Below are 24,716 nucleotides of genomic sequence, written 5' to 3'. Positions count from 1 at the left end.
TTTATTGAGGTATAATTAACATACAATGTTATATTAGTTTTAGGTGTACAATATAATGATTCAACAATTCTATACGTTTCTCAGTATTCATTCTGATCAATGTAGTCATCAATTGTCACCAGTGTTTTTAGTCTTATTGACTGTATTCCCTACACTGTACTTTTCATCATGATTTATTTATTTTGTAAGTAGTTGTTTGTATCTCTTAATCCCCTTTATCTATTTCACTCATCCCCCCCACCCTAAATTTTAAAATTTGATAAATGCCCAGAGTTAGCAGCTAAAATATTCTCATATATGTATTGAGGCAAACCCTTTAGAAGGTAATTGGGAGATGTTCATTAAATTTTAAATACGTACTTTGTCACCTGGAAATTCCGCTTGTAGGATCTTATTCTGGAGACCTGCTCATGAATGTGCACCATTGTTTATAATAGCAAAACTTGAGACCAAAAAAGTGGTTAATTGTCATACACCCACACACTGGGATACTGTGCCACTATAATGAGGCAGAACAACTAAATCACTTTTTTATGAAGCACAGGATATAGTAACCTGTACAGTATACTTCTATTTATAGTGTTTAAAGTTTTGTGTAGTGACCATGTGCTAGGAAGTTTTGGGAGAGATTCTAGTAAATTATTGATGATGTTCATTCAGAAACAATAGTAGTATCTGGAGGAAGAGGCAGATTCATTTTCATTGCATAATCTTTTGTATTTTTCCACATTTTTTGCTATACACATGTTATGTTCATAATTTTTAAATAATTTCAGAAAACACATTGCAAAAGAAAAGTTTCTCACATTGAATAAATTGATCTTTATAAAAAGCGAAAAGAAAATTAAAATGATCGTTTCTGCCTTTTTCCTTATAATTGTGGACCGTGGTTGTTATAGCCTAATCAGAAAAGCAGAACTGCTTTTCTTTCTCATGCCCTCTCCTGCCTCAGTCTTTCTCATCTTCTTAAATGGCACCAGTACCCACCCAGCTGCTAAAGCCAAAAAAAATGAGAAATTCATCCTTGATTCCTGTCTTCCCTCATCCCCAAATCCAATTCTTCTGACAACTCTTACCTCCAGACGGAGCCCAAATCCCTCCACAACTGTCCATCTATTAGCACCTCGTCCGCCACCATCTTTTTCTTTCCAGAATACCTGTTTCTTGCTTACTTCCGCTCTTGCTGTCATACAGTCTGTTCTTCCCACAGTGTCCAGAGTGAACTCTAAAAATGTGAATCAGATATCATCACCTCCTACATTAAAGCCCTAGAGGGACTTTCCATTGCACTTAGAATAAAGCCAAATGCTTGCCCTGGCCTTACAGATGCTTTTATCATCTTGCTAGTGTCCCTGTCACTTGAGTGCCCTCACTGGTTGTCCCTCAGCCACACAGCCAGCCTCTTGTTTGCTTACTTGGCAGAGTCCTGCCTGCCTACCTTTGGGCACTTTCAGGAGCCACTCCCAAGTCTTTACTGATAGGTTCACTTTTATCTTACTGGTCTCAGCTTAAAAATCTCCCCCTTGGTCTTTTCATTGACCCCATCCAAAGAAGCTCTGTGTCAGACTCTGTCACATTATACTGGTTTATTTTCTTCTCAGCGCTTCACATTACAGGATAATCGTGCCATTTTTCACACTGGCATTCTACTATTAAATGAAGTAGGTAATCTTAAATTCCAAGAATGTACATTTTCCCCATGGGATACAAGAGAACATTGTCATTTCGAATAGAGAGGTGGGCATAGCTCATAAACATTTTTATTGTTCTTATATTGGCATTCAAGGAACAAGAAGGTACTCGTCAAAGCTGTAAGATTTATTTTGTACCAAGAGTGGCCTCAATCCATAAAACCCTAGAATCCTCCTTCTAGTTCATTGCTTTATTTCACAGAGCAGATCTATCTGGAGAGTCTGGTCTTACTTAGTCTTAGACTAATTTGTCCTCCGTGAAGCCTCTGCCCTTCCATTTTCCTCTATCTCTCAAAGATCCTTTTAATGACATCACCAAACCCCATCCTCGGTGAGTTAAGAACTAGTGTTTGGAGCCTAATTACTGCACAAAATTTTCTGGCCAACACTGTACCTAGTGCAGTGTAAAGCCCAGAGTCCATTAGTCAGAAGGTAAAGAAAGGTTTTCTTTTTTTCTCTCTCTCTTTTTCTTATAGGTAAAATGGATGATTATCACTTCCAATTTCAAAGTATTCTTTAGTGTTTTCATTTTTGCATTTTATCTAGCTAACACACATTAAAGAAAGGTTTTTAAAAGCTACAATTATATCTGCCAACACTCATATATTTTGTATATTTCTTCTGGATAATAGGTAGTTTTACTGTTGAAATTCCTCCAACCATTTACTTAGTATTTTGAAACATTTTTAAATTTTAATATCAGCATTAGGAGGCTACCACAAAGTTCAGATTATGTAAACCATCCATTTTGATTATTCTCGCTTTGTAAAAGTTTAGTTACATTTTTCAGTATCTTTTTCCTATAATATAAAGTCTTAATTGCTGAAGACATATGAACATGTAAGTTAGTTAAGCATAAATTAAAAATGTGAATACATACAAAATATTTTAACTATGACTGATAAACCTTGCTCAGAGTAATAACTGAATTTTATAGAAAACATATGGATTACAGTAATGGTAGAAATGGATTTGTTGCTGAGATATATATATAAATGCAACTCTCATCAAATCACGGTACCTGTGTGACTATATATGGGGGTGGGGGAGTCAGTAAAGAAACAGAATTGTATCTCTGCCTTTAGGTCTTACTCTCCAGTTAGGGAGATAAGCTAAAGCATGTAAAAAGTTAAACAGAGAAGATGTCACAAGGCAGCAGATAGCTAATTATACACAGATGATCCTTTAGCACTGACTGTATTTATATAAGGATGTCACTGAGGGCCAAACAGAACAGACGCTGATTTCAGCAGCGGTGGTTCATGTTCTGTTGAGAAGAGACCTCTTTTCTGTTAGGTCTTCCTCACCCAGGTACTCTTCCTCTTTATTCTCACTGCCCTCTTTGTTATCTTGTCATGATTATTTTCTTATCTTTATGTTCTTAAGACTTTAGTTGCCAAACTGTTTCGTAACACCCTATTCCAGAGCCTCTAAACCATAAGTTGTAGGCAGAAGGCAGGAAAATGAGAATGAAGTAGTTTGATAGCTTTATTTTCCAGCATCTGTTCAGAGTAATCCCTGAATCTGTTTCTTACCACAAGCTATGCACACATTTTTGTTTGTGCGATGCTTCTTATGTAAAAATTCAAAACCAAGAAAAGCTACCATTTTAAATTGTAAGGTGGTTTAACTAACCACAGAGTTTCTTTTGATTGGTTAGAGTTGCATTACATGTTAAAAGAAATATCTGAATTTACAAATTGCAGCTTAAAAGAACACACTAGTTATTGGCCCTGATCACCTGGACATCATCTATTTTCCTTGAACTTTCTCATTATTAATTCATCATTGGGAATTTGAATAGTATTTGTAGCTTTAGCTACGTTTTCCCACTACAGGTTCCTTAATTTAGCATTTATTTTACTTATCTTGACCTAAAAACAATCTGTTGCCCATTCTGAAGTATAGTGATAACTGTTTTATTGAGTAAGCATCAGGGAACGAATCTTTCTCAGTTACTCCCAAGTAGTTTAATATCTGGAAAAGACCTACAGTGAGGATCTGTTGAACTTGGTAATGAAATATCAATGTACTTCATATACCAGTCAGATGAAGCTCACTTCCTTTCATAAAAATTTAATTAGACCCACTTGATTTCTTTGCTGAAGACCTCTGAAGAATGCCCAAAGAAAAAACAGAATGGTTCTCCAAAAATTGTTTTGCTTCTATTCAGTTGTGTGAACAAAAATTTAATTGAGTTGCAATTTGATATCTCAACCCTCCAAAATTTCAGAGCAAGCCACCTCGGCCAATAAGATGCTTCAAAGATAAGTAGATTTAAGCAATCTCTAGGTAAAGCCAGACCCTCCACACATGTTCACTGAGAAATCCCATTAATTATTTCAACTCCAAAGTCAGGTGGTTCTTTAGTAAACTGAAGATTTTTAGTTCAATGTTCTTTTTCTAAGCCTACATTCCAGATGAAATCATTATCACTCCCAAAACTCTTGCTTATATATATACTATGCCTTCAGAGAAAAGTTATCTGAAATTTGATAATAAGGCAAAAAGGAAAATATTATGCTGTCATGTTAGGGTAAAAGATTATCTAGGGAATTGTATTTAATCCAAATTGGTATATACTGTTGATTGAAGTCCTAGAGAATGAGGTAACATGTTAAATTGTAGAATTTTGATGAAATGTAGATTTTGTAGAGATGCAAATAATTTGGTGGAAAAGATAATCCAGGAGGAACAATTTGTGACTCTGTTGGACATGACTTAGTGTTGTCACTAGGCTAGAGGGGTATTCCTAGCATTGCCCCAAAACAACCAATTTCTCAAATGCTCTTTGATTGTTTTATTATCTTACTATTTCCTTTATTAATTGAGTTCAATAAAATATTTGACATCTAAAAAAAAAGCAAATAAACCTTGGAGTGTTTCCTGTACTGTTTGATGTTCACATTGCACAGTATCTGGCACATAGAATGTGCTCAATAAATTATGGTTGACTGAGTGGCTCAATCTTACTTGACTTTGGCAAGATGTACCCCCAAAGTACTTATGTTTTAACCTGTTAAACAAAATCATTTAATATTATCCTCTTATACCTCAGAATTTCTGCCAAAAACTAACATTAGTTTTGGCATAATTGATAGTGAACTGTAATTCCCCCATAGTTTCAGCTGGGTCTTAAGAGCAATGGTGCCAGACTTCTAGCTTTCATGGACCACATAAAATTGCCCTAATTATTGAGAGGCTGGCTTTAGATTGCCAGAGTTTTCATTTCATCAAAAGAGCATAGCAAAACAAAACAAAACCCTCCCTATTATCATCATCATTTTATTTAACAAGGAAAAGCTTAACATCGCAAAACCAGGAAGGACATAAACTGGAATAAAAGACAGTCATTTAAACTGAATAAAATCTAGCCTTCATAATTATTTACCACCCCGTCCTTCTTTTCCTCATTTCACCATATCTCAACTCTTAGAAATCACAACTTCAGAATACTTCAAGTTTGTGATAGAAAACTAGTTATCAGCCTAGAAAGGAAGTTTTTCTCAAACTGGCTATAAAGGGGCTTGTGTGTGGTAATGCTAAATGTAGGATTATATTATTTAGATATAAATTAGGTGTAGGAGTCAATGATATAGACGTTTCATTATTTTTAAAATTTTATTAAATGAAGTATGTATTAAACATCTTTGTTTCTTGGTACTGACTTTGGGTGTTTAAAGAGGAGTCCTTGTCCCTGAGGATCTGAGAATCTGGAAAGGAGCAATCCTGGCCATTCTGGTTACAGAAAGAGACTGAAGAACAGAATTTGAAGAATTAAAAGCCTGAAATCCATACTGATTTCATTTATCTTCATCCATAGATGACCCATGGATCCATACAATGAAAATCAAAGAGATAAATAAACATAGCCAAATTTTATTGTAATCATGGGTCTTAAGTAACATCTTAAAATGATGATATGTGTTAAAGTAATGAAACAATTGTGTCTAAAATGTCTGACAAATTAATATTAGTGAGTTGCCGTTTCTGCAAGTGGAATAGAGTATGTCCCTATTCCATCCTGAGGTTTATTAGAAAACTGTCTGGATATGTGCTCGCTTCGGCAGCACATATACTAGAAAACTGTCTGGATATAAATGCTTGTTTGTAGCTCCTCCTTCCCCAGTTTCAAAGGACTGGATGCAATGATTTACAGCAGATGAATTTGAGATATCCCAAGAGTTCTAGAGGCTACCAAATGTGGCAAGATATAATAGGCCCACCCTGTTAAGAAATAACTCTGTAAACAGTAGACATTTATGCCTCCAATACACATTCCCAAATCCATCCTCATTATTAGTTTAGACAAATTAACATCTTGCAGCTAAAATCTGTGTAGACACTTTTGCATGAGAATTAGCTTTAGAAAAGAACTAGACCTACCACCAAATTGTTTACAGTGACAAAAAATAAAATCAAAAATAAATTGGTTTCAATGTCTATCAATAAGTATACATTTAAATAAATTAGAATACAGTTGGCCCTTGAACAACATGGGTTTGAATTGTGGGGGTCTATGTATATATGGATCTTTTCCAGTAAATACAGGACAGTACTGTAAATGTATTTTCCCCTCCTAATGATTTTCTTAACATTTTCTTTTCTCTAGCTTACTTTATCATAAGAATACGATATATAATACATATAACACACAAAGTGTGTGTTAATAAACTGTTTATGTTATCAGTAAGGCTTCCAGTCAGTAGTAGGCTATTAGTAGTAAGTTTTGCAGGAGTCAAATTTATACGTGGATTTTCAACTGCATAGAAAGTCAACACCCATGACCCCTGTGTTGTTCCAGGGTCACCTGTATATCCATTCAATCAGGTACTATTCAGTCAACAAAAACGATTTACATTGATCAGTATGGGAAATGTCCATGAAAAATGTGATGTATGTTTAAAAGAACATGTAGCGGGGCACCTGGGTGGCGCAGTCGTTAAGCGTCTGCCTTGGGCTCAGGGCGTGATCCCGGAATTGCAGGATCGAGCCCCACATCAGGCTCCTCCGCTATGAGCCTGCTTCTTCCTCTCCCACTCCCCCTGCTTGTGTTCCCTCTCTCACTGGCTGTCTCTATCTCTGTCAAATAAATAAATAAAATCTTTAAAAAATAAAAAATAAATAAATAAACGTGTAGAATATAATTCTTTCTTTTTAAGTACAATAAAGTAAATGTGCATGCCCACACATTTTAAATGCATTCTAATGCTTTCTAATCAGTACTACTAGCCTTTTTGGAGTGTTCGCCAAACCTAATGATAGGATATCCCAGTTTGCCCAATAACTGGGCAGAAACTGCATTCAACTTTTTTGCAGTCTGTTGATTGTGGTTAGCAAGGAGATCTTACCCAAAGGACAGCTGGAAAACAGAAGTTTAGCATTTTTGTAACTGTGGAGCAGATTATTTATGGAATTAGAGAGGGCTTCTCACCATTTATATTTTTGCAAACCCCAACTTCTCTAATCCTAGATTGTCAAGTAAAAGGACAGCAGTATTGTCAGAATAAACTAATAAGTATTTAGTTTCAATTCTGTCTAAAATAGCTATCCATAAGATGAAGCAAGGTAGCTAATTTTAAACCATTATTTTGGCCTTTGGTTAAAAAAATTAAGTGTGGAACTTCTTTAGAGATTTAAGCCGCATGCTGCTGCTCAGGAGCAGTAAGCCATGGCTCGTGAATTAATTCAGTCATATGGCTAACCCTTTATTAGCCACCATTTCCCTGTGGATAGCTCTTGGGGAAGTAGTCCTCCCCAGTGGAATTTTCTATGGTTGAGCTATAATAGAATCTTGACTGGTCCTAGAATGCCAGTCCCTGGAATTATTAGTCCAACTCTCAGTGAAGTCTTAGACTACAAACTTGAAAGATCAGCACTGTTTGAATCTGTTCAGGAAGGAGGCATTTGTAATAAGTGAAGCTGAAATTGCTTAATCTCAAAATCAATTAGCTTTGGGAATATAGTTAAATGAAACAATCGTTCATGAACTTTCTAATTATTCCTTCCTAATTTGTGTTAAAATCCGAAAGGAGTAATACTGGATTATCTGCTCTTTTGAATTAAATATCCCTGTGTGCCTCTCTATTAGCATATGTAAGTAAGGCTTTACCATAATATAAAGAATGTGGGGCATTTTTTTCTTCCAAACCTTGTTAACTCCATAGCCACAAGGAGTAACCTGTGTTCTGGACTTTGAACTTGGAGGGCATTTGTTTACTGATCAGCTAATCAGAAATTATTCAGACAAGAATCCTCAAGAAAATTGTTTATTGGCCCATTTCCCGTTTGGCATAAAATAGCAAGCAGCAAGGAAGAATAAATTGAAAGTCATAGCTAATCAAGACTGTGTAACTATTTAATGCTTTGTTTATATATTCATCTGGCAATTTTTTAAAACTATTTCACTTCTATAAATTATTTGTTGCATTTGATTATACTAAGTAGCCAAATGTATTTTTTAATGATCCAAATTGTATCTGGATAGTGACTATAACTTATCACTTTATGTACCTCAATTTAAGATTATTTTGAAGGGATATACCGTCAGCCCAGAACAACCCTCCACCTACTTGATTCATTACAAGCTCTAGGAAGAGTTAGCAGCTCTCCCATAGGATTCAAATGTGAATAGAATAGCAATATTGGTAAGGTATTTCCTTTCTCTGGTGTTCCTAACCATTCCTGGGAAAAGATAAAAGTATAATACCCATTGCTTATCAGGGCTAGGAGGTCAGTAAATAATTATACCTTCTTAGTTTTGAGTGAAGTAGGATGTGGAAATATATTACCACTGCTAATAAACTACATTCAAGTTATACTCTCTAAAGCAACAAAATAGTATTTCACATTTTCAAAAAAATCATAGTGACTCAGTTTTTTAAAGACATGTTTCTAATTGCACTTGCCAAAATCAGTTAGTTTTTGTTTTGATGTTTTATCTTCAAAGAATTATTACCTTTGTAGACTACTGAAAATTTAAATTAAAAATTGAAAAATATGTATTAAGTAGTACTCCAATTTAAAATGGAAGAACTGGGGATTGAAGGAAACAGAAATAAATGAAATTAGACTGATACGGAAGTTTGAAGTTCCGCTCCAGGATTCTTTGAGCCACACACTTGGCAGTTTCCCAAATCATGTTAATTGCCTTTTTGTGTATACATTTCCATATGCTGACTCATCGCTTTGGCTTAAAACGCAATCATTGTAACAAGATTGGGAATATTTAAATATTCTTCCCCTTTATGCCTGCCTGATGGAACTAATAGTTTCTGACCACAAACTGTTATTTTATTTTTAAAATATTTTTCTGAAGTATTATTAGTGTTTGTGAAATAGATAAAGATGAAGAACACCATGACTGCCTTTAAAATATTGTGATAAGGGAACTGCATTTGAAGACATTTTAAATCCCTCTACTCTCTCCGATGAGGTTGATCTTGACCCAGAGGTCTAGAAAGCTTTAGCATTTGGTATCATGGGATGCCCGGGGCATCCCGACCCCCAGACCAAAGGAGCAGAACTCACTCTGCACTCACTTCCCTTTGTCCTAAACCTGTCATTTTGATGTCAAATGCCCAACGTCTGTGTACATATCAGTTAGAGCCATACACGTATGTAGATTCCTCAATAGACTTTTAGAAGTTAGAGCCAAAAAGACCTTAGAAATCATTCCATGAGTGTCCAAAACTGGTTCTGATTCAGTGCACATGTGGTGTGCAAACAGGCAGCCATTTCCCCTATTACACGCTATTTTAGCTGTGATGGCCTATGGTGCGTGCCCCACACTCTCCCCGAGACCAATCTCCAGTCCTTGCACCTTTGCCTAAGAAAAGGCAAATGACCTTATTAAATATCTAGATATAATGATGCCCTCTCTGACTTCTTGAAACCCTGCTCTCATTTATATTTAAGAGCTATAACAACTATTGGTCTTACAGTTTTACTGAAATACATTAATTCTGTAGGTTGAAAGAATGGTAACCAAAGCTATTCTCTCATATAAACATACATGTATTCTAAACCCAGCTTTCTTTCAGTTAGCATGACATACCCTTTGCTAGTGCTTTTACTGTGCTCACTCCCTATATAATTAAACAGTGATAGAAAAGTGTGATGTTTTCCTTCTGATATGAATGTGTGCCAAGGAGAAAGAGGAAATATATATATAACCCTTTTTCAATCTTAATTTTTTTTAACCTATTGAACTTTTTTTCAGTGTATCTCTGGATTCTCTTAATTAACCACATTAATAGCAGGGAACAAATGCATAAATACAAAAGTAATTTGAATTTAATTTTAGTACATGTACACTACTTGAGTTTCTCATTTGAGTGTGCCACCATACCCTCATACCCTGAACTGCAAAAAAAAAAAAAAAAAAAAAAAAAAAAAAAAAAACAGTCTTTGAAGATCCAGAAACTGGGCTGGGTTCCTAGCACACTATCCACTTCCTTTCCATACTAAGTCCTCATTCTCTCTTACTCTGATATTGTGGCTTTGATTTTAATAGTTTCTCTAGAACATATAAATTTTTATTTTTGCTTAATTTGGTTTATTGACTTTGGTCGGTGATGGAATGGTTGGAATAAAAAAAATATGACAACAAATTAATGACCAATTACTATGTGCACTTGCCATATGTTAATAAATTTTGAAAGTAATTGTTCATCCTATTTGGATGATTGGCTATTCCTTTCATCTAAGCCAACCATAAAAATAAAAACTGATTTACATTCCCAGAACTGAATAAATATAAGGCATTTTTAAAAATAAATGAATATGTGATTTTCAGATCTCTTTTATTTCTGTTTACTTTTTTATTATGTTTACTATAAATCTATGTTTGAAGATAAAATCTAGGTTTTCCTCTAAAAAAGACACAGAATAAGAGGGAGGCCAGCCTAGAATTTTAGATACCAGTTGTCCTCATTGTTTTCCTTTTCTTAAACATTCCTGAGCAGAATTTAAGATAGCTGAAAGGGTTTACCCAGAGTTATAAATGATCTAAAGCAAAAAACAAACAGGGAAGGAAATCTAGGGGACACTAGGAGCAGTATTCATATGGAGCCAATTTGGAAAGGGAAGAAGTGAGAAATCCAGAAGCCTCCAAGACCTGGCCCCAGTTGAACCTCATAGCCTTCTCTCCAGCCACCTTCCCTTCCCTCCCCTCAGCAGTATCAGGAGCTTCTTCTAGTTCTGGCTAGCCCTTCTGTGTGCTCTCAGTGTCCACATGCTCCCTCTCACCATTCTTCCCTCACTAATTCATATTCATTCTTTAACAATCAACTCAGGAGTCTCCTCCTCGAAGAAGTCTTCTGTTCCCCCCACTATGTAGGATTGCATGCCCTGGCCCTAGGTGCTCAGAGAATTTTTCACACACTTATCTTGGCACTTAGCATATTTAACTGGAATAATCTATGCTTAGGTCATTCTGTCGCATTATACAATAAGGTCTTAAAGAAAAAGGTGATTTGGGGCGCCTGGGTGGCACAGCAGTTAAGCGTCTGCCTTCAGCTCAGGGCGTGATCCCGGCGTTCCGGGATCGAGCCCCACATCAGGCTCCTCCGCTATGAGCCTGCTTCTTCCTCTCCCACTCCACCTGCTTGTGTTCCCTCTCTCGCTGGCTGTCTCTATCTCTGTCGAATAAATAAATAAAATCTTAAAAAAAAAAAAAAGAAAAAAGAAAAAGGTGATTTATTCATTATAATCATCTTTGTAACCCAGTGCCATGCAGAGTCCCTGGCAAATGGTAGGCATGCAATAAATGTGCATCTGAACTAAAACCAAAACGTGGGTTTTCAGCTTTCTGCAAGGGAATTTACTGGTCAAATCCTTGACTTTATTCTTTATTTCAATTATCACATTAAGTCTTGACATTTTAAGTGGCTCTCCAAAAATAAACCGTACCCGAGAGTATGATCATGTCCCAAAAGCCACTTTGTGTGTGTGTGTGTGTGTGTGTGTGTGTGTGCATGTATGTGTAGGACTAACTCTTTTTCAAAACCATTTCTCCAAGATGAGGCATGAGGCAATAATTTTTGAAACTCATGCCTTTTGACCTCTTTCAGATTTGAATTACATAATTGTGTTGAAATTCTTGAACATAAATTAAATGGGTCAGGGAATAAGTGAGTGCCCTGGAAAATATACTTAGAAAATAGGGAAAATAGTGTGAGGGAAAACAAAAGAAAGTCTAGTAAGTGGAGGGATGGTTTGGGGAGAGGTGGAGTGAGTATATAATCAATGAATCTTTGAAATTTATCTTATATCAAAGAAAACTTTTAAATATAATATGAATGTCTATAATAATCCACGGGTTCTCAGGCTGAAACTAATTAAAATGTTGGAGGGCTTTATGTAGGATTTGGGACACTTTGGGGGGGGGGGTTGTTTTATATTCTATTTGGAATGGGTGTGTATCTCTATATGGTGCCTGTACCTTCCAAAATATTTGTCCGTTCATCAACAGCAAGCACATAGCAACTTTTCTCTGACTTAGGCCAACACTGATTTTTAATTTGTAGATAAGAGTCAAATCCTGAAACCAGTAGTCAAAGACCACAATGCTGGATACTTTTTAATATCCAGAGTAGACTATTAGCTGAGATGCTATTATTCAAAAGCTGTCTCTTTCATTTCTATTTAGAGCTGCAAAAATTGGAATTAGTCTGACCCATAACTGTTCACTCTCTTCTCTTCTTTAGTGGGATTGGAAGGAACTGGCCCTGGGCCTCAGGAGGCAGCAGTATTTTGGCAGAATTTGGAACTCTGCATTTAGAGTTTCTACACCTGAGCCACTTATCAGGAAACCCCATCTTTGCTGAAAAGGTGAGATTCTCCATTACACCTTGCCTTGCAAAGCTATACTTGTGAAAAACAGTACCCTCTCCTGGAAGATTTAGTAATAGTAGATGTGGGAAAGAACAACCAAGTTTGGTAGAGCTCTTTATGAAGTTTTATTACACGCAGCATTTCATTTTACCAAGCTGTAAACCCACCGTCTTTCCATGGCACCATCTAACTCCGTTGAAACAGCATGGCGCACACGTCGGATTCTCTATACCTCAACCAAGTCACTTTACCGCTTTGAATTTTTTTCCTTATCTGAAAATAGATAGGGTTGTATGGACTATATGAAGCAAATATGGGAAAGACTGTTTAATTTCAAAGTATAATACAATCTCAAGTATAATAAAAATTGAATCTATTTCTAATTTTCAAGAAACAAACCCATAGATATTTGAGTACATTTATATTCACCCCACCACTCTGCCCTTAGCTTTCACCCCATTCGCAGCTCCCCTTTATAGCAAAATTCCTTGAGAGATTTGTCTCTGTAACCCCCCCCCCCCTTCTTGTGTCCCCTGCTCTCAAGCACTTTCCAATCAGGCTTTTCTCCTCACCACACCTGTCTTGATGACCGTGAGCTCTATGTGGCCAGGTCCGGTGATCCTTCTCAGCTCTCATTTTCCTCACCCTCTCAGCAGCTGACATACTCGGTCACTTCCTTCTCCGAGATGCTGCACGGGGCTGCAGGCATATGGTAGTACCCTGGTTTGCCTCCTTCCTCAGGAGAGTGCTCCTTCTCAGCCTTCTTTGTTGGATTTTCCCCAATGCCCCAACCTCTAAATATCAGAAAGCTCAGGACTCAAAGCTGGGCCTCTTCTTTTTATGTTCAGTGTCTTCATTATTTCATCAGTCTCATGGCTCCACATACTGTCTATGTGCTGTTGACTCCAAATTTATCATTCCAGTCCCAACCTGTCCCACACTCTATATCCGACATTTCCACTAAGAGGTCTAAAAGACACCTGCTACTCAAAATACCTGAGACTCAACCCCCAGAGCTGTTTCTACTGCAGTCTTCACTGTCTTGATAAATGCCACCTCAGTTTACCCAGTGGCTCAGACCATGGATCTTGAGGTCATCTGGTTCCTCTCTTTTTGGGAAGCCTTAGGTTGAATCCATCAGGAGATGCTTTGGCTCTATCCTGTTTCTCTGCCGCTGCCCTTTCCTGGGACCCAACGTCTCTCACCTGGACTCTGCAGTACCCACCTGAATACTGCTTCCTCTCTTGTCCCCTCAATCACACAGAACTTCAATGGCTTCCCATCACACTTGGAATAAAATAAGCCCTCATTTTGGCCCATGAGGCTCGCATGATGTGGGCCCTGGCTCCCTCTCTCCTCTCTCTTTGACATTCTCTCCTTTGCTTCCTCACCTCCAGCCTCAGTGGTCTTGCCAAACCCACTCTCTCCTCAGTGCATTTGTGCTTGCACCCCCCTCTGCCCCACTTGCTCTTTCTCCAGCTTTCTGCATGGTTATTCCTTTGCTTCCTTAAGTTTTGGCTCAAACCCTCTCCCATCAGGCTGCCCAGACCTCCCTGACTAAGCATGCAGCCTCAAGACCTCACAGCACTCTGTCCCATTGTTCTCTATAACTTTTTCATAGCCTCTGTCACCACCTGACATATTTATGTGCTTATTATCTATCTTCTCCCACTAGACTGCAAATTCCAAGAGGGTAATGACTTTGTTTATCCACTGATAGATCCCTAGTTCCTTCGATGGCGTCTGGCACAGCAGTGTGACTTTTTTCACTTACTGCGATTATTTTGTAAGCTGGGGGCGACTCTCTTTGTTCTAATTCTTTTAAATCAACCTTCTTTCCAACATGGAAAAATGTAATGGAGAAGGAGAGAAGAATGGCACCAAAATTGTTTTGTAGATTTTCATAGTAACATCTCATTTTCTGTTGTAGGTAATGAATATTCGAACAGTACTGAACAACCTGGAAAAACCACAAGGCCTTTATCCGAACTATCTGAATCCCAGTAGTGGACAGTGGGGTCAATGTAAGTCAAAAGATTAGCATTGTTTTAGCTCTTTCTGATACCCGGCACTGTTCTAGTAACACAGAGGAGTATAAAAAAGCACAAATCTTTTTGGGGAATGTTTCAAAAAGGGGAAAGTGGGCATGGTTCCTTTACTAAATAGGCTTCTCTTAAGAGAGACTATAAATGTTACCAGGGATCTAGATGGTTTGTTTTTCGTGCGTAGCTGTGAATATGATGACATGTAAGCACTTTTAAATTATTAATCAGGAAGGCGAGGTCTGGTCAGGGCGTGCGGGGATGTTAGCCCGTAACAAGCTGGTCATGTGGATGGAAGGGGGTTGTACCTTGTGCTATTGACTATCGGGGTTTGGGCACAGAGTAGCTAGGTCATTCTACTTTACAGCATTTTCTCTTTTTCTTCCTGGCTCCAAGATGAGAGAGGAATCTGAATCTTAAAGGTTTGGAAATTGAAAGAGCAAACAGGGTGTTTTCTCTACTTAATTTTAAGCCAGCAGATAAAGGTTTCTTCCCAGTAGAATTATCTTCAGATTAGGAGAAATTATTATGCAAGAAGGCCTCACTTCAGAGCCCTTAAGGGACTTTGACCAGTGGTATAAAGATTCAGAGTAGTTGAAAGAAATGTGCTCAAGTTGCTTTGGAGAAACAGTGGTAGATTAACGCAGCAGCTGAGAGCAAGTACAGAATACTAAGTGAGGTGCCTCCCTGTGCCGGGGTTGTTAGCAGTGCCTTACAATTTTATTCTAATTTGAGTATTTTCTTTATATTTAAAATTATATTCTTAGATGAATAAGTCTCACTGTTACTGTAGAAGTACTTTTCTTAATAATTTAGTAGAATAAAAATTGTGCTAAAATCTGTTTGTAATGGCTATGGAAGGCCCAGCGGTTGAGACCATAAGACCATAAGGTTACCACTTAGCCAAGTGTGATCTGCAGATCACCGATGTCCCTGAGACCATTCAGGGGGTCCAGAAGGTCAAAGCTATTTTTATAATAACACTAAGGCTTTCTGCCTTTTCACTGTGTTGACATTTGCACTTGTGTTGCAGAAGCAGCGGTGGGTAAAACTTGAGGCCACAGTGGGAATCATGCCAGAGGAGCCAGATAGTACTAATAATCGTATTCTTCACTGACAATAAGAAATAAAAAGATGCCAGTTTCACTTAGGAATATTTTTCATGAAAAAAAATTGAGTCTAGTAAATCTCAACCATTGAGTACACTTCTTTGTTGCGTAATAAAAGATAGTGCCTGCCTCCTAGAAAAGCACTTGTGTGACTGAGTCGCAAGCCGAACCAGCCATTTATTGCTTCGTGGATTACCATTTTCGCTTGAAAGAACAGCTGAAGACAAACTTTGGTTATTCGGACTTGGGTAATTGGTAGACATGTTCTCAAAAACAGGCCTGTCACTTCAAAGAAAACGGAGAGTATCTGTGCCAATGATAGAATTTGAATTTCTAAATGAATATTAGAATTTTAGGAAACGTATATATGCCACCATGACCTTAACACCTTTAACCAATACTTAAAGACTTTTCTGGGGCACCTGAGCAGCTCAGTTGGTTAAGCGTCCGACTCTTGATTTTGGCTCAAGTCATGAACTCGGGCGTGAGATGGAGCCCCATCTTGGGCTCCATGCTGAGCACGGAGCCTGCTTACGATTCTTTCTCTCCCCCACTCCCTCTGCCACGCCCCACCTTCTCTAAAAAAAACTTTTCTGGTGAGATTAGTGGTGATAGTAACAAATGTGGTTTTTTATATCATGTAATGAACTGTGTCAACATTTGGAAGATCTGCATAATAAGTGAACCAGTATTTTCCAAATGACCAATACACGCTATTACAAAATCATGTGAGAAAAAAGATCCATTCAAAATGCAAGATAGACCAATGGATTTTAATGTAATAGTACAAAAATTCATTGATGTAATTTCTAATTCCACATTACAACCAACCTTTAAAAAAGGTTAACCTTTAAAAAACTACTTGTCAAATTTTGTTTTAGTATCAAAGAAAAACATGCACAGTTGTCTGAAAAGACTCTTAAAATACTTCTTTTCCAACTGCGTAACTGTGTGAGGCTGAATTTTCTTCATGTATTTCCACCAAAATGACATATAGCAATAGATCGAATATACAGCAGATAAAAAAATCCAGCTGTCTTCTAGTACAGCAGAAATTTAAAATATTTGCAAAAATGTAAATCAGTGTCAGTCTTTTAACGAATTTTTATGTTGTAAAATATAACATGTTTTTATGAAACATCATAATGGTTGTATTATTTTAAATTAATAAAATAGTTTAATTTAATTTAAATGTATTAAATTTCATTTCCAATATGGTAAATACTTATAGATATTACAAAAATAAGTTATTTGAGGCATTTATTCGTTTTTAAGAGTGTTTGTGCTGAGACTAAAAGTTTGAAAACCATTAAGAGTATTTGAGATAAAATAGAACTTGAGTAGCTTTCTGAGTACAAGGACAGGATAGGATTCTCTAAAAGGCATTTTTAGCATTTTCCTTCTTATGAATGATTTTAAAAATTGAAAAACAATTCTCTATGACTGACTGTTTTCTTCTTGTGGTTTAGGATTTAGAAGTCGCTGTAAAGAGAGACAGAAAGTACCAGCTGTGCTAGAACTTCCCAGTTTCACCTTCTGGGTTACCAGTATAGTGTGTATTTGGCCATGTTTCCTGGTACGAAGGGCCCGTTATATTTGGATTGCTCATGGGGCAATTTCCTGATGGCAAACAAATAGGGTTGATGACTCTCATGTCTGCTCCCCCTCCCCCACCCCATCCTGTGTTCCAACCACACTGGAGACACACTTATTTTTTCATTCTTTAATCAAGTCCTGCTTGGTCGTATCCAGGTCTTGGTTTATGCTGTTTCCTCAGCCCTTTTACCTCTCTTCTGACTCTACCAAGTTCTATTACCTCTCTTCTGACTACTCCAGCTCAACTGCCCTTTCTTCTGGGGGACCTTCTTCTCTAAGACCAAGTTGGAATTTGTTAACACCCACTCATCCTCTATTCACCCTCTTCCTTCCCTGCACCAATACTTTGGATTTGTCTATCATTACCTTTTTCAAAATGATTCATATACATCCCCATCTTCCTAGGGATCCAAAACTTTTGAGGCCAGTGACTTTGTCTTAGTGATATTTGTTAACCCAGCACACTGTATCTTACACTAGTAGGTGTTACTTACTTACTAGTTGGTGAATTCTGTGAGTATTCATGCACTCTGTTTCCAATCTGTCTTTCTGCCTCTGCTTTTAATAATGGTTCTGTCTAGTCCCTGCTCCTCAGTTGTGGTTGAGAAGCAGCATCAGGTCCTGGTCACTGATAATATAAAGCGATCTTGCAACTGTTGAGGCCAGATGTGGGACTCCATGTCTATAGACAGAACAATTATCATTCTTCCCTGTTTTTAAGGATTTATTTATGTACTTATTTATTTATTTGAGAGAGAGACAGAGAAGGAGGGAGCAGAGGCAGGGTGAGGGGCAGAGGGAGAAGCAGACTCCCCACTGAGCAGAGAGCCCGATGTGAGGCTCGATCCCAGGACCCTGAGATCATGACCTGAGCTGAAGGCAGATGCTTAACCGGCTGAGCCAACCAGGCACCCATTCATCTTTGAATAGTATAACAACATTAATATACATTGGGTATCACTAGCATCATTGGGGGAATGCTTTGAGAAGTTCAGGTTCAGATGAAATACACATAATAATAAAAAATAAAGATACTGAGTATTTAATCCTTTTTGTTTTGATTCTTTTGCTACTTGTTTTATCTCTTAAGTATTAGGAATCCTTTTATGGGACCTATTCCTCTTGGGAAGGAAAGAGTAAATTGCCTTCTATAGAGAAGAGCATAATATTTGAGAGATTGTAGTACACGTTACCTTTAGAACATTTGGGAATAAAAATACCATATATGTTCTTTGTAGAAGTAGGATGTCCCTTCCTGCTGATAAAATCAGGCATGTTCTCTCCCACACCCACTAAATATTTACACAGGGTTCTGTTGCCAACACAAATAGTTCTCCAGACATGGGGAAGCATAGTGCATGATATGCTAAGTTATCAAAACGACTTGTTCTTATTTCTCCTCTATGTTCCTTTATTTTCATTCTTTCCAAATATGAAACATTTATAGTCAGGAAATAAAAATATAGACAATTAACTGGCATTTACCAAAATTAATTAAAGCAAATGTATTATTATGTAACCCTTTTTCCTTTTTTAAAAATCACCAAATGCCCAAACTTGCTTCTTCCATCCATTATAGAATCATAACCCAAGGGGGAAGAAAATGAAGCTGCTTCTGGCCGTTAGCTTTCAGTTCTCATTGCTTTAACTCTGAAGGGCATGTCTGGATCACGGCCATCATTTCCTATTACTCCATTTGGTCCTTGTTGTTTTGACAGTAACCGGACGGTGATTTGCTTTACCATGCATCACTTGCATTTGTCTCCTGCAATCATGTTTATAACAACAGGGCTTGTTATTGATGAGATAGTACTTAGTGTATTTAGTTTGTAAATGTCAGAGGTTTCTGTGGTAATTTATTTAGGAAATTGCAAAGGTCACTTCAAACACTGCTGTTTTAAGAATCAGCCTTACAATTGTAACATGCTAATTTTACATTAAAATTAAAACTGGACTTTCTGCCGTAGTAAAAATCACATATTTCACTACTTAAAAATATAGCCCTACTAGCTTGAATGGGAATAGTCCTTATTAAGATTTACTTACAAGAGTTTTTCTTTGTTCATCAGTTGTTTACTAAGTACCTGCTGTATGCAAGCTACTTTCAAGGGCTCATGTGGACCAGGAAACATGATGGGTCTAGCCCCTGTCCTTCTGGATTGTGATCTTGTAGAGAAGACAGACAAAAAAATCTATTTTAGGAAGTTGCAAAGTGCAGTAGACATGTGCTATGAAAAAGTGTATAATGAGGGGGTCAGGGAGAGCATCTTTGAGGAAGCAACATTTAATTCTAGATAGGAAGTACGAGTAAGAATTACTAAATGAAGGGGAAAGAAGGCTGGGAATGCTCATCAGGTAGAGAGAACAGGTCCTTTAGAGTGCATGTGGTGGAAAGGAGCCTGCTGATTTTGAGGGGCCAGAGAATGCTCAATGACAAAAGGATAGAGAGCAAGTAGAACAGGACTGATGGTGACACGTGACCCGGGGAAGATGGAGACCACGCAGGGCCTCCCAGTCTCTGAAGACCCAGGATTTGAGTCTTGGTCATTGAAGGATTCCAGTTAGGATGATCCAGTTCGTATGTTAAAGGGGTTACTTTGGTATTCATGGGGGAATAGATTAGAGTGGCATTGCCATTAGAACTTTGTGTGATGACGGAAATGTTCGGTATCTTCCCCGTCCGGTACCGTAACCCAGGGCCACATGTAGCTATTGAGCACTAGTATGACTGAGGAACTGAGTTGTTTTTATTTTATTTTAGTTAATTTAAATGTAAATAGTTACATGCTGTCAGAGTGCAGAAGGCCAGATAATTGGCCACTGCAGACTCAGAAGTAGGAGATATTGGTAGCTTCAGCCAGGATCACATTGGTGAGGACAGAGGAATGGATAGATTCAAGAGATATAGAGGAGGTGAAATTAGTAGAGCTCAGTAGCTCATTAGATATGGGGGCAAAGGAGAGAATTAGAATGACTCTCTGATGTCTAACTTGCACAATTGGGAGGATGATGGTGCCACTTAGTGAGACAGGAACCAATGGCAGAAGGTAAGGTTGTGAAGGAAAAGAGAATGAATTCAGTTTTAACCTGTTCGATTTTAGGTCCCCATGTAAAACTCCAAGTGGAGTTGTTAGGGAGATGTCAAGAGAAAATTGTCTCAATAGTTGTATAAAAATGGATTTACTTTTATGTGACAAAGTCAACAAAGGGCTTGTTTTTAAAAAATAGGTACATAAAATTTGTTTTGAGTTATGAAACTTAAAATGCAGATTTCCAAAATCAGGCTGTCTTATTATTGCTCAAATTCCCAATGAATTCTAAGAATGATACTTCAAATAGATTATGTCTCTGTTTTTGTAGGTAGATATGCTTGAAAAATTAAGAATGAATTCAAGCAGTAGGCAGAAGAATACATTTAGTGTTACATGGTAGAGAGCAAACAGTTCCAAGTGCGAGATTGTGTGGGGACTGTGGGGTCGGGTGGCCCTTACCAGTGTTGTGATCTCCTTTAGCCTCACTCAGTCTTAATTTTTTTCACTTTTAATGAGGATACCTACCCTGTAGATTACACGATTGTTGGCACTGTATGTAGTGCATCTGGTGTAATAAATGGCCGTGGGGAGGATTGCAGGAATGGGGAAGATGTCTCCTGCCCTGTCTTCTTACCGGCCTTCCCCAAAGGATGTTGACCCTACAGATTGATAGCACCTGAAAACCCATCAAATAATAACAATAATCACAAGAAGCTGAGGAGTTTCTTGTTTTATTGCAAACCAGTTCTTTTTAAGGTTTGTTAGTACTCATAGTATTTGACATAGTTTATGTTACTGAGCGCTTTAAATCAAAATTTATTTGAATATATACAGTGAAGCATTTTAATTTGGTGGTTTTAACTAGAGAACCCGATTTTTGGCATTAGGGTTGATCATATATTTTTTATCTCCGTGTTTACAAAACCACCCTGGTAATTATTTAGAGTATATCACATTACTTAACAGCACATCTGCTCGTTTCAGAACATCTTCCTGAAAACCAGAGATTTGTCGGAATTTAAATGTAACATTGAGTTGCAGTTGACGTAGGGTTTTGCATCCTAGTTACTAATGTGATTTTGCTGCATTATCTGAATTAAAGCCCAATCACTCTAAAACTCATTTTCCTCTCTTTGCAGATCATGTATCAGTTGGAGGACTTGGAGACAGCTTTTACGAATATTTGCTAAAGGCGTGGTTAATGTCTGACAAGACAGACCTAGAAGCTAAGAAGATGTATTTTGATGCTGTTCAGGTAAACCAATATTTAATCATCTTTGCCACTAAGCTAACTTAAAATTTGCATATTAATAGCTGTTAATGGGAAATGGAATACTACACAGTTGGGTTACAAAATATTTCCAGTTAGGCTGAGTTCAGTCTCTGCTAATATAATTATAACAATAGTAATCCCACTTGATGTGTTGGGTTCTAACAGGGCAGTTGAAAGTGTTTTATGTGGTTCACATAAATATTCACATATCCGAAAAAGAGGTATTTTTCTCCAAGGAGTAGGAGTTCCATGCTTAGAGTCACTATTAAAGTCATGGGCGGGGGGAATCCTAAATTTATATTCTGGACACTGACAAAGTTAAAATTGCCCAAGATTACGGACATTCCTAATGGCTACCTCCATTTGAAGTAGACAGTGCTCTCAAATAAAAATCTAAACTAATTAGTAGTTTCCTGTGATCCTTTATAACGGAGGAGGAATGAGAGGGAACACTTATCTGTTGAATTGTCTACTGTGAGCTAAGTAGTGTGTTAGGCAGATACTTTAAGTGAAGTGTTTTGGTTTTTTCCTCACAATAGCTTAGATATTATTTACCTGGTTTTACAGATAAGAAAATGGAACCTCAGAAAGTTTGAGTGTGGAATCAAAATTCAAACTAAAATTTGTGTCAACACTTGTCTCTTTTTACCTCACTATTATAGATTTATTTGTCAATAAGAATTTCCATATTACATTTCAGTATTCTTTCCATGCAGTAAGTTAGTGAAAATAAGTTAGAAATTGTTTAGCAAAATATATAGGAGGTGGCCAGTGTAAGAGTAAACTAAGCCTCAAGCAAAGAAGCCTCAATCAAAAATGAAAATAAAATGTGAAAGTAGATAAAGCAAAAGAAGAATATTATTTTATATAAAATACTTCAACTTTTCAGAAACAAATTTTTTAGCAGAGCCACGTACCTTTGTGATTGGTAAGTATTTTATATGGTGACTCATAGTTTCTTAATATTATCAAGGCATCTCAAATAATGTTATATAATTATACCTAAATCAGAAAAATGTCTTTTTTATTGACTATTTAGAATTTTTTTATAATTGAGAGTATTAGTTCGTTGGGGGGGGCTTGTAACTCCCCAGTAATGTAGCTACTATTCTAAAATTAGTCTCCCCGAGAGGAGGTCTGAGTAATTTAGACATAGTTCAATTTATTCATTTATTTTTTTAATAATAATTTTTTATTATGTTATGTTAGTCACCATACAGTATATCCTTAGTTTTTGATGTACTATTCCATGATTCATTATTGGCGTACAACACCCAGTGCACCATGCAATATGTGCCCTCCTTAATACCCATCACCGGCCTATCCCAATCCCCCACTCCCCTCCCCTCTGAAGCCCTCAGTTTGTTTCCCAGAGTCCACAGTCTCTCATAGTTCATTCCCCCTTCTGTTTACCCCCCCTTCATTCTTCCCTTCCTTCTCCTACTGATCTTCCTGCTATTTCTTATGTTCCATAAATGAGTGAAACCATATGATAATTGTCTTTCTCTGCTTGACTTATTTCACTTAGCATAATCTCCTCCAGTGCCGTCCATGTTGCTGCAAACGTTGTAATCGTTCTTTCTGATAGCTGAGTAATATTCCATTGTATATACAGACCACATCTTCTTAATCCAGTTATCTGTTGAAGGGCATCTCAGCTCCTTCCAGAGTTTAGCTATTGTGGACAATGCTGCTATGAACATTGGGGTGCATAGGCCCTTCTCTTCACTACGTGTGTATCTTTGGGGTAAATACCCAGTAGTGCAATTGCTGGATTATAGGGTAGCTCAATTTTTAACTTTTTAAGGGACCTCCACACTGTTTTCCAAAGTGGCTGTGCCAACTTGCATTCCCACCAATAGTGTAAGAGGGATCCCCTTTCTCCACATCCTCTCCAACATTTGTCGTTTCCTGCCTTGTCAGTTTTTGCCATTCTAACTGGCGTAAGGTGGTATCTCAATGTGGTTTTGATTTGAATTTCCCTGATGGCTAATGATTTTGAACATTTTTTCATGTGTCTGTTAGCCATTTGTATGTCTTCATTGGAAAAGTGTCTGTTCATATCATCTGCCCATTTTTTTATTTGATTATTTGTTTCCCCTGTATTGAGTTTGAGAAGTTCTTTGTAGATCTTGGATACTAGTCTTTTATCTGTAGTGTCATTTGCAGATATCTTCTCCCATTCCGTGGGCTGCCTCTTAGTTTTTTTGACTGTTTCCTTTGCTGTACAGAAGCTTTTTCTCTTGAGGAGGTCCCACAAGTTCATTTTTTCTTTTGTTTCTCTTGCCTTTGAAGATGTGTCATGAAAAAAGTTGCTGTGGCCGATATCAAAAGGTTGCAGCCTATGTTCTCTATGATTTTGATGGGTTCCTGTCTCACATTGAGGTCTTTCATCCATTTGGAGTTTATCTTTGTGTATGGTGTGAGAGAGTGGTCAAGTTTCATTCTTTTGCATAGAGCTGTCCAATTTTCCCAGCACCATTTATTGAAGAGACTGTCTTTTTTCCACTGGATGTTTCTTCCTGCTTTGTCAAAGATGAGTTGCCCAAAGAGCCGAGGGTCCATTTCTGGGTTCTCTATTCTGTTCCGTTGGTCTATGTGTTTGTTTTTGTGCCAGTCCCATGCTGTCTTTGTGATCACAGCTTTGTAGTATAGCTTGAAATCTGGCAACATGATGCCCCCAGCTTGTTTTTCCTTTTCAACAATTCCTTGGCGATTAGGGGACTTTTCTGGTTCCACACAAATTTAAGGGCTGTTGTTCCAGTTCTTTGAAAAATGTCATTGGTATTTTGATCGGGATGGCATTGAAAGTGTAGATTGCTCTGGGTAACATAGACATTTTAACTATGTTTATTCTTCCAGTCCATGAGCATGAAATATTTTTCCATCTTTTTGAGTGTTCTTCAATGTCTTTCAAGAGTGATTTGTAGTTTCTAGAATATAGATCCTTTATGTCTCTGGTTAAGTTCAATTTATTCATTTAAATATAAATGCAACTTGCTTTGCTCTGCTTGGCCAGATTGAATATTACTGTGGTTCCCTCCCAAGGTCAATAGGAAGCATCACTAAGTACAGCAGATAGGACTCTTTACTACTTCATAAATAGGAACCAGAACGCCTTAGTTAGTACATTGGCT

The 24,716-nt window shown here is 37.4% G+C and overlaps 1 protein-coding gene across 18 annotated transcripts in view; it reads left to right on the top strand.

Annotated features, from left to right (window-relative positions):
• MAN1A1 (mannosidase alpha class 1A member 1) overlaps positions 1 to 24,716 on the top strand; it is a 200,951-nt gene that overhangs the window by 120,979 nt on the left and 55,256 nt on the right. For all 18 annotated transcript variants that reach the window (XM_040627720.1, XM_040627715.1, XM_040627719.1 and 15 more), the window contains exons 6-8: positions 12,401 to 12,524; positions 14,458 to 14,551; positions 21,446 to 21,561. In XM_040627720.1, the coding sequence (XP_040483654.1) occupies positions 12,401 to 12,524; positions 14,458 to 14,551; positions 21,446 to 21,561 (334 nt within the window). The remainder of the gene's footprint in view (positions 1 to 12,400; positions 12,525 to 14,457; positions 14,552 to 21,445; positions 21,562 to 24,716) is intronic.

This window comes from Ursus maritimus, unplaced genomic scaffold (genome assembly GCF_017311325.1).
Source record: "Ursus maritimus isolate PB19 unplaced genomic scaffold, ASM1731132v1 scaffold_13, whole genome shotgun sequence".
In the NCBI taxonomy this organism is placed as follows: Eukaryota; Metazoa; Chordata; class Mammalia; order Carnivora; family Ursidae; genus Ursus; species Ursus maritimus.
Note: the sequence above shows the minus strand (reverse complement) of the source record. Positions and strands in the feature narration are given on the sequence as shown.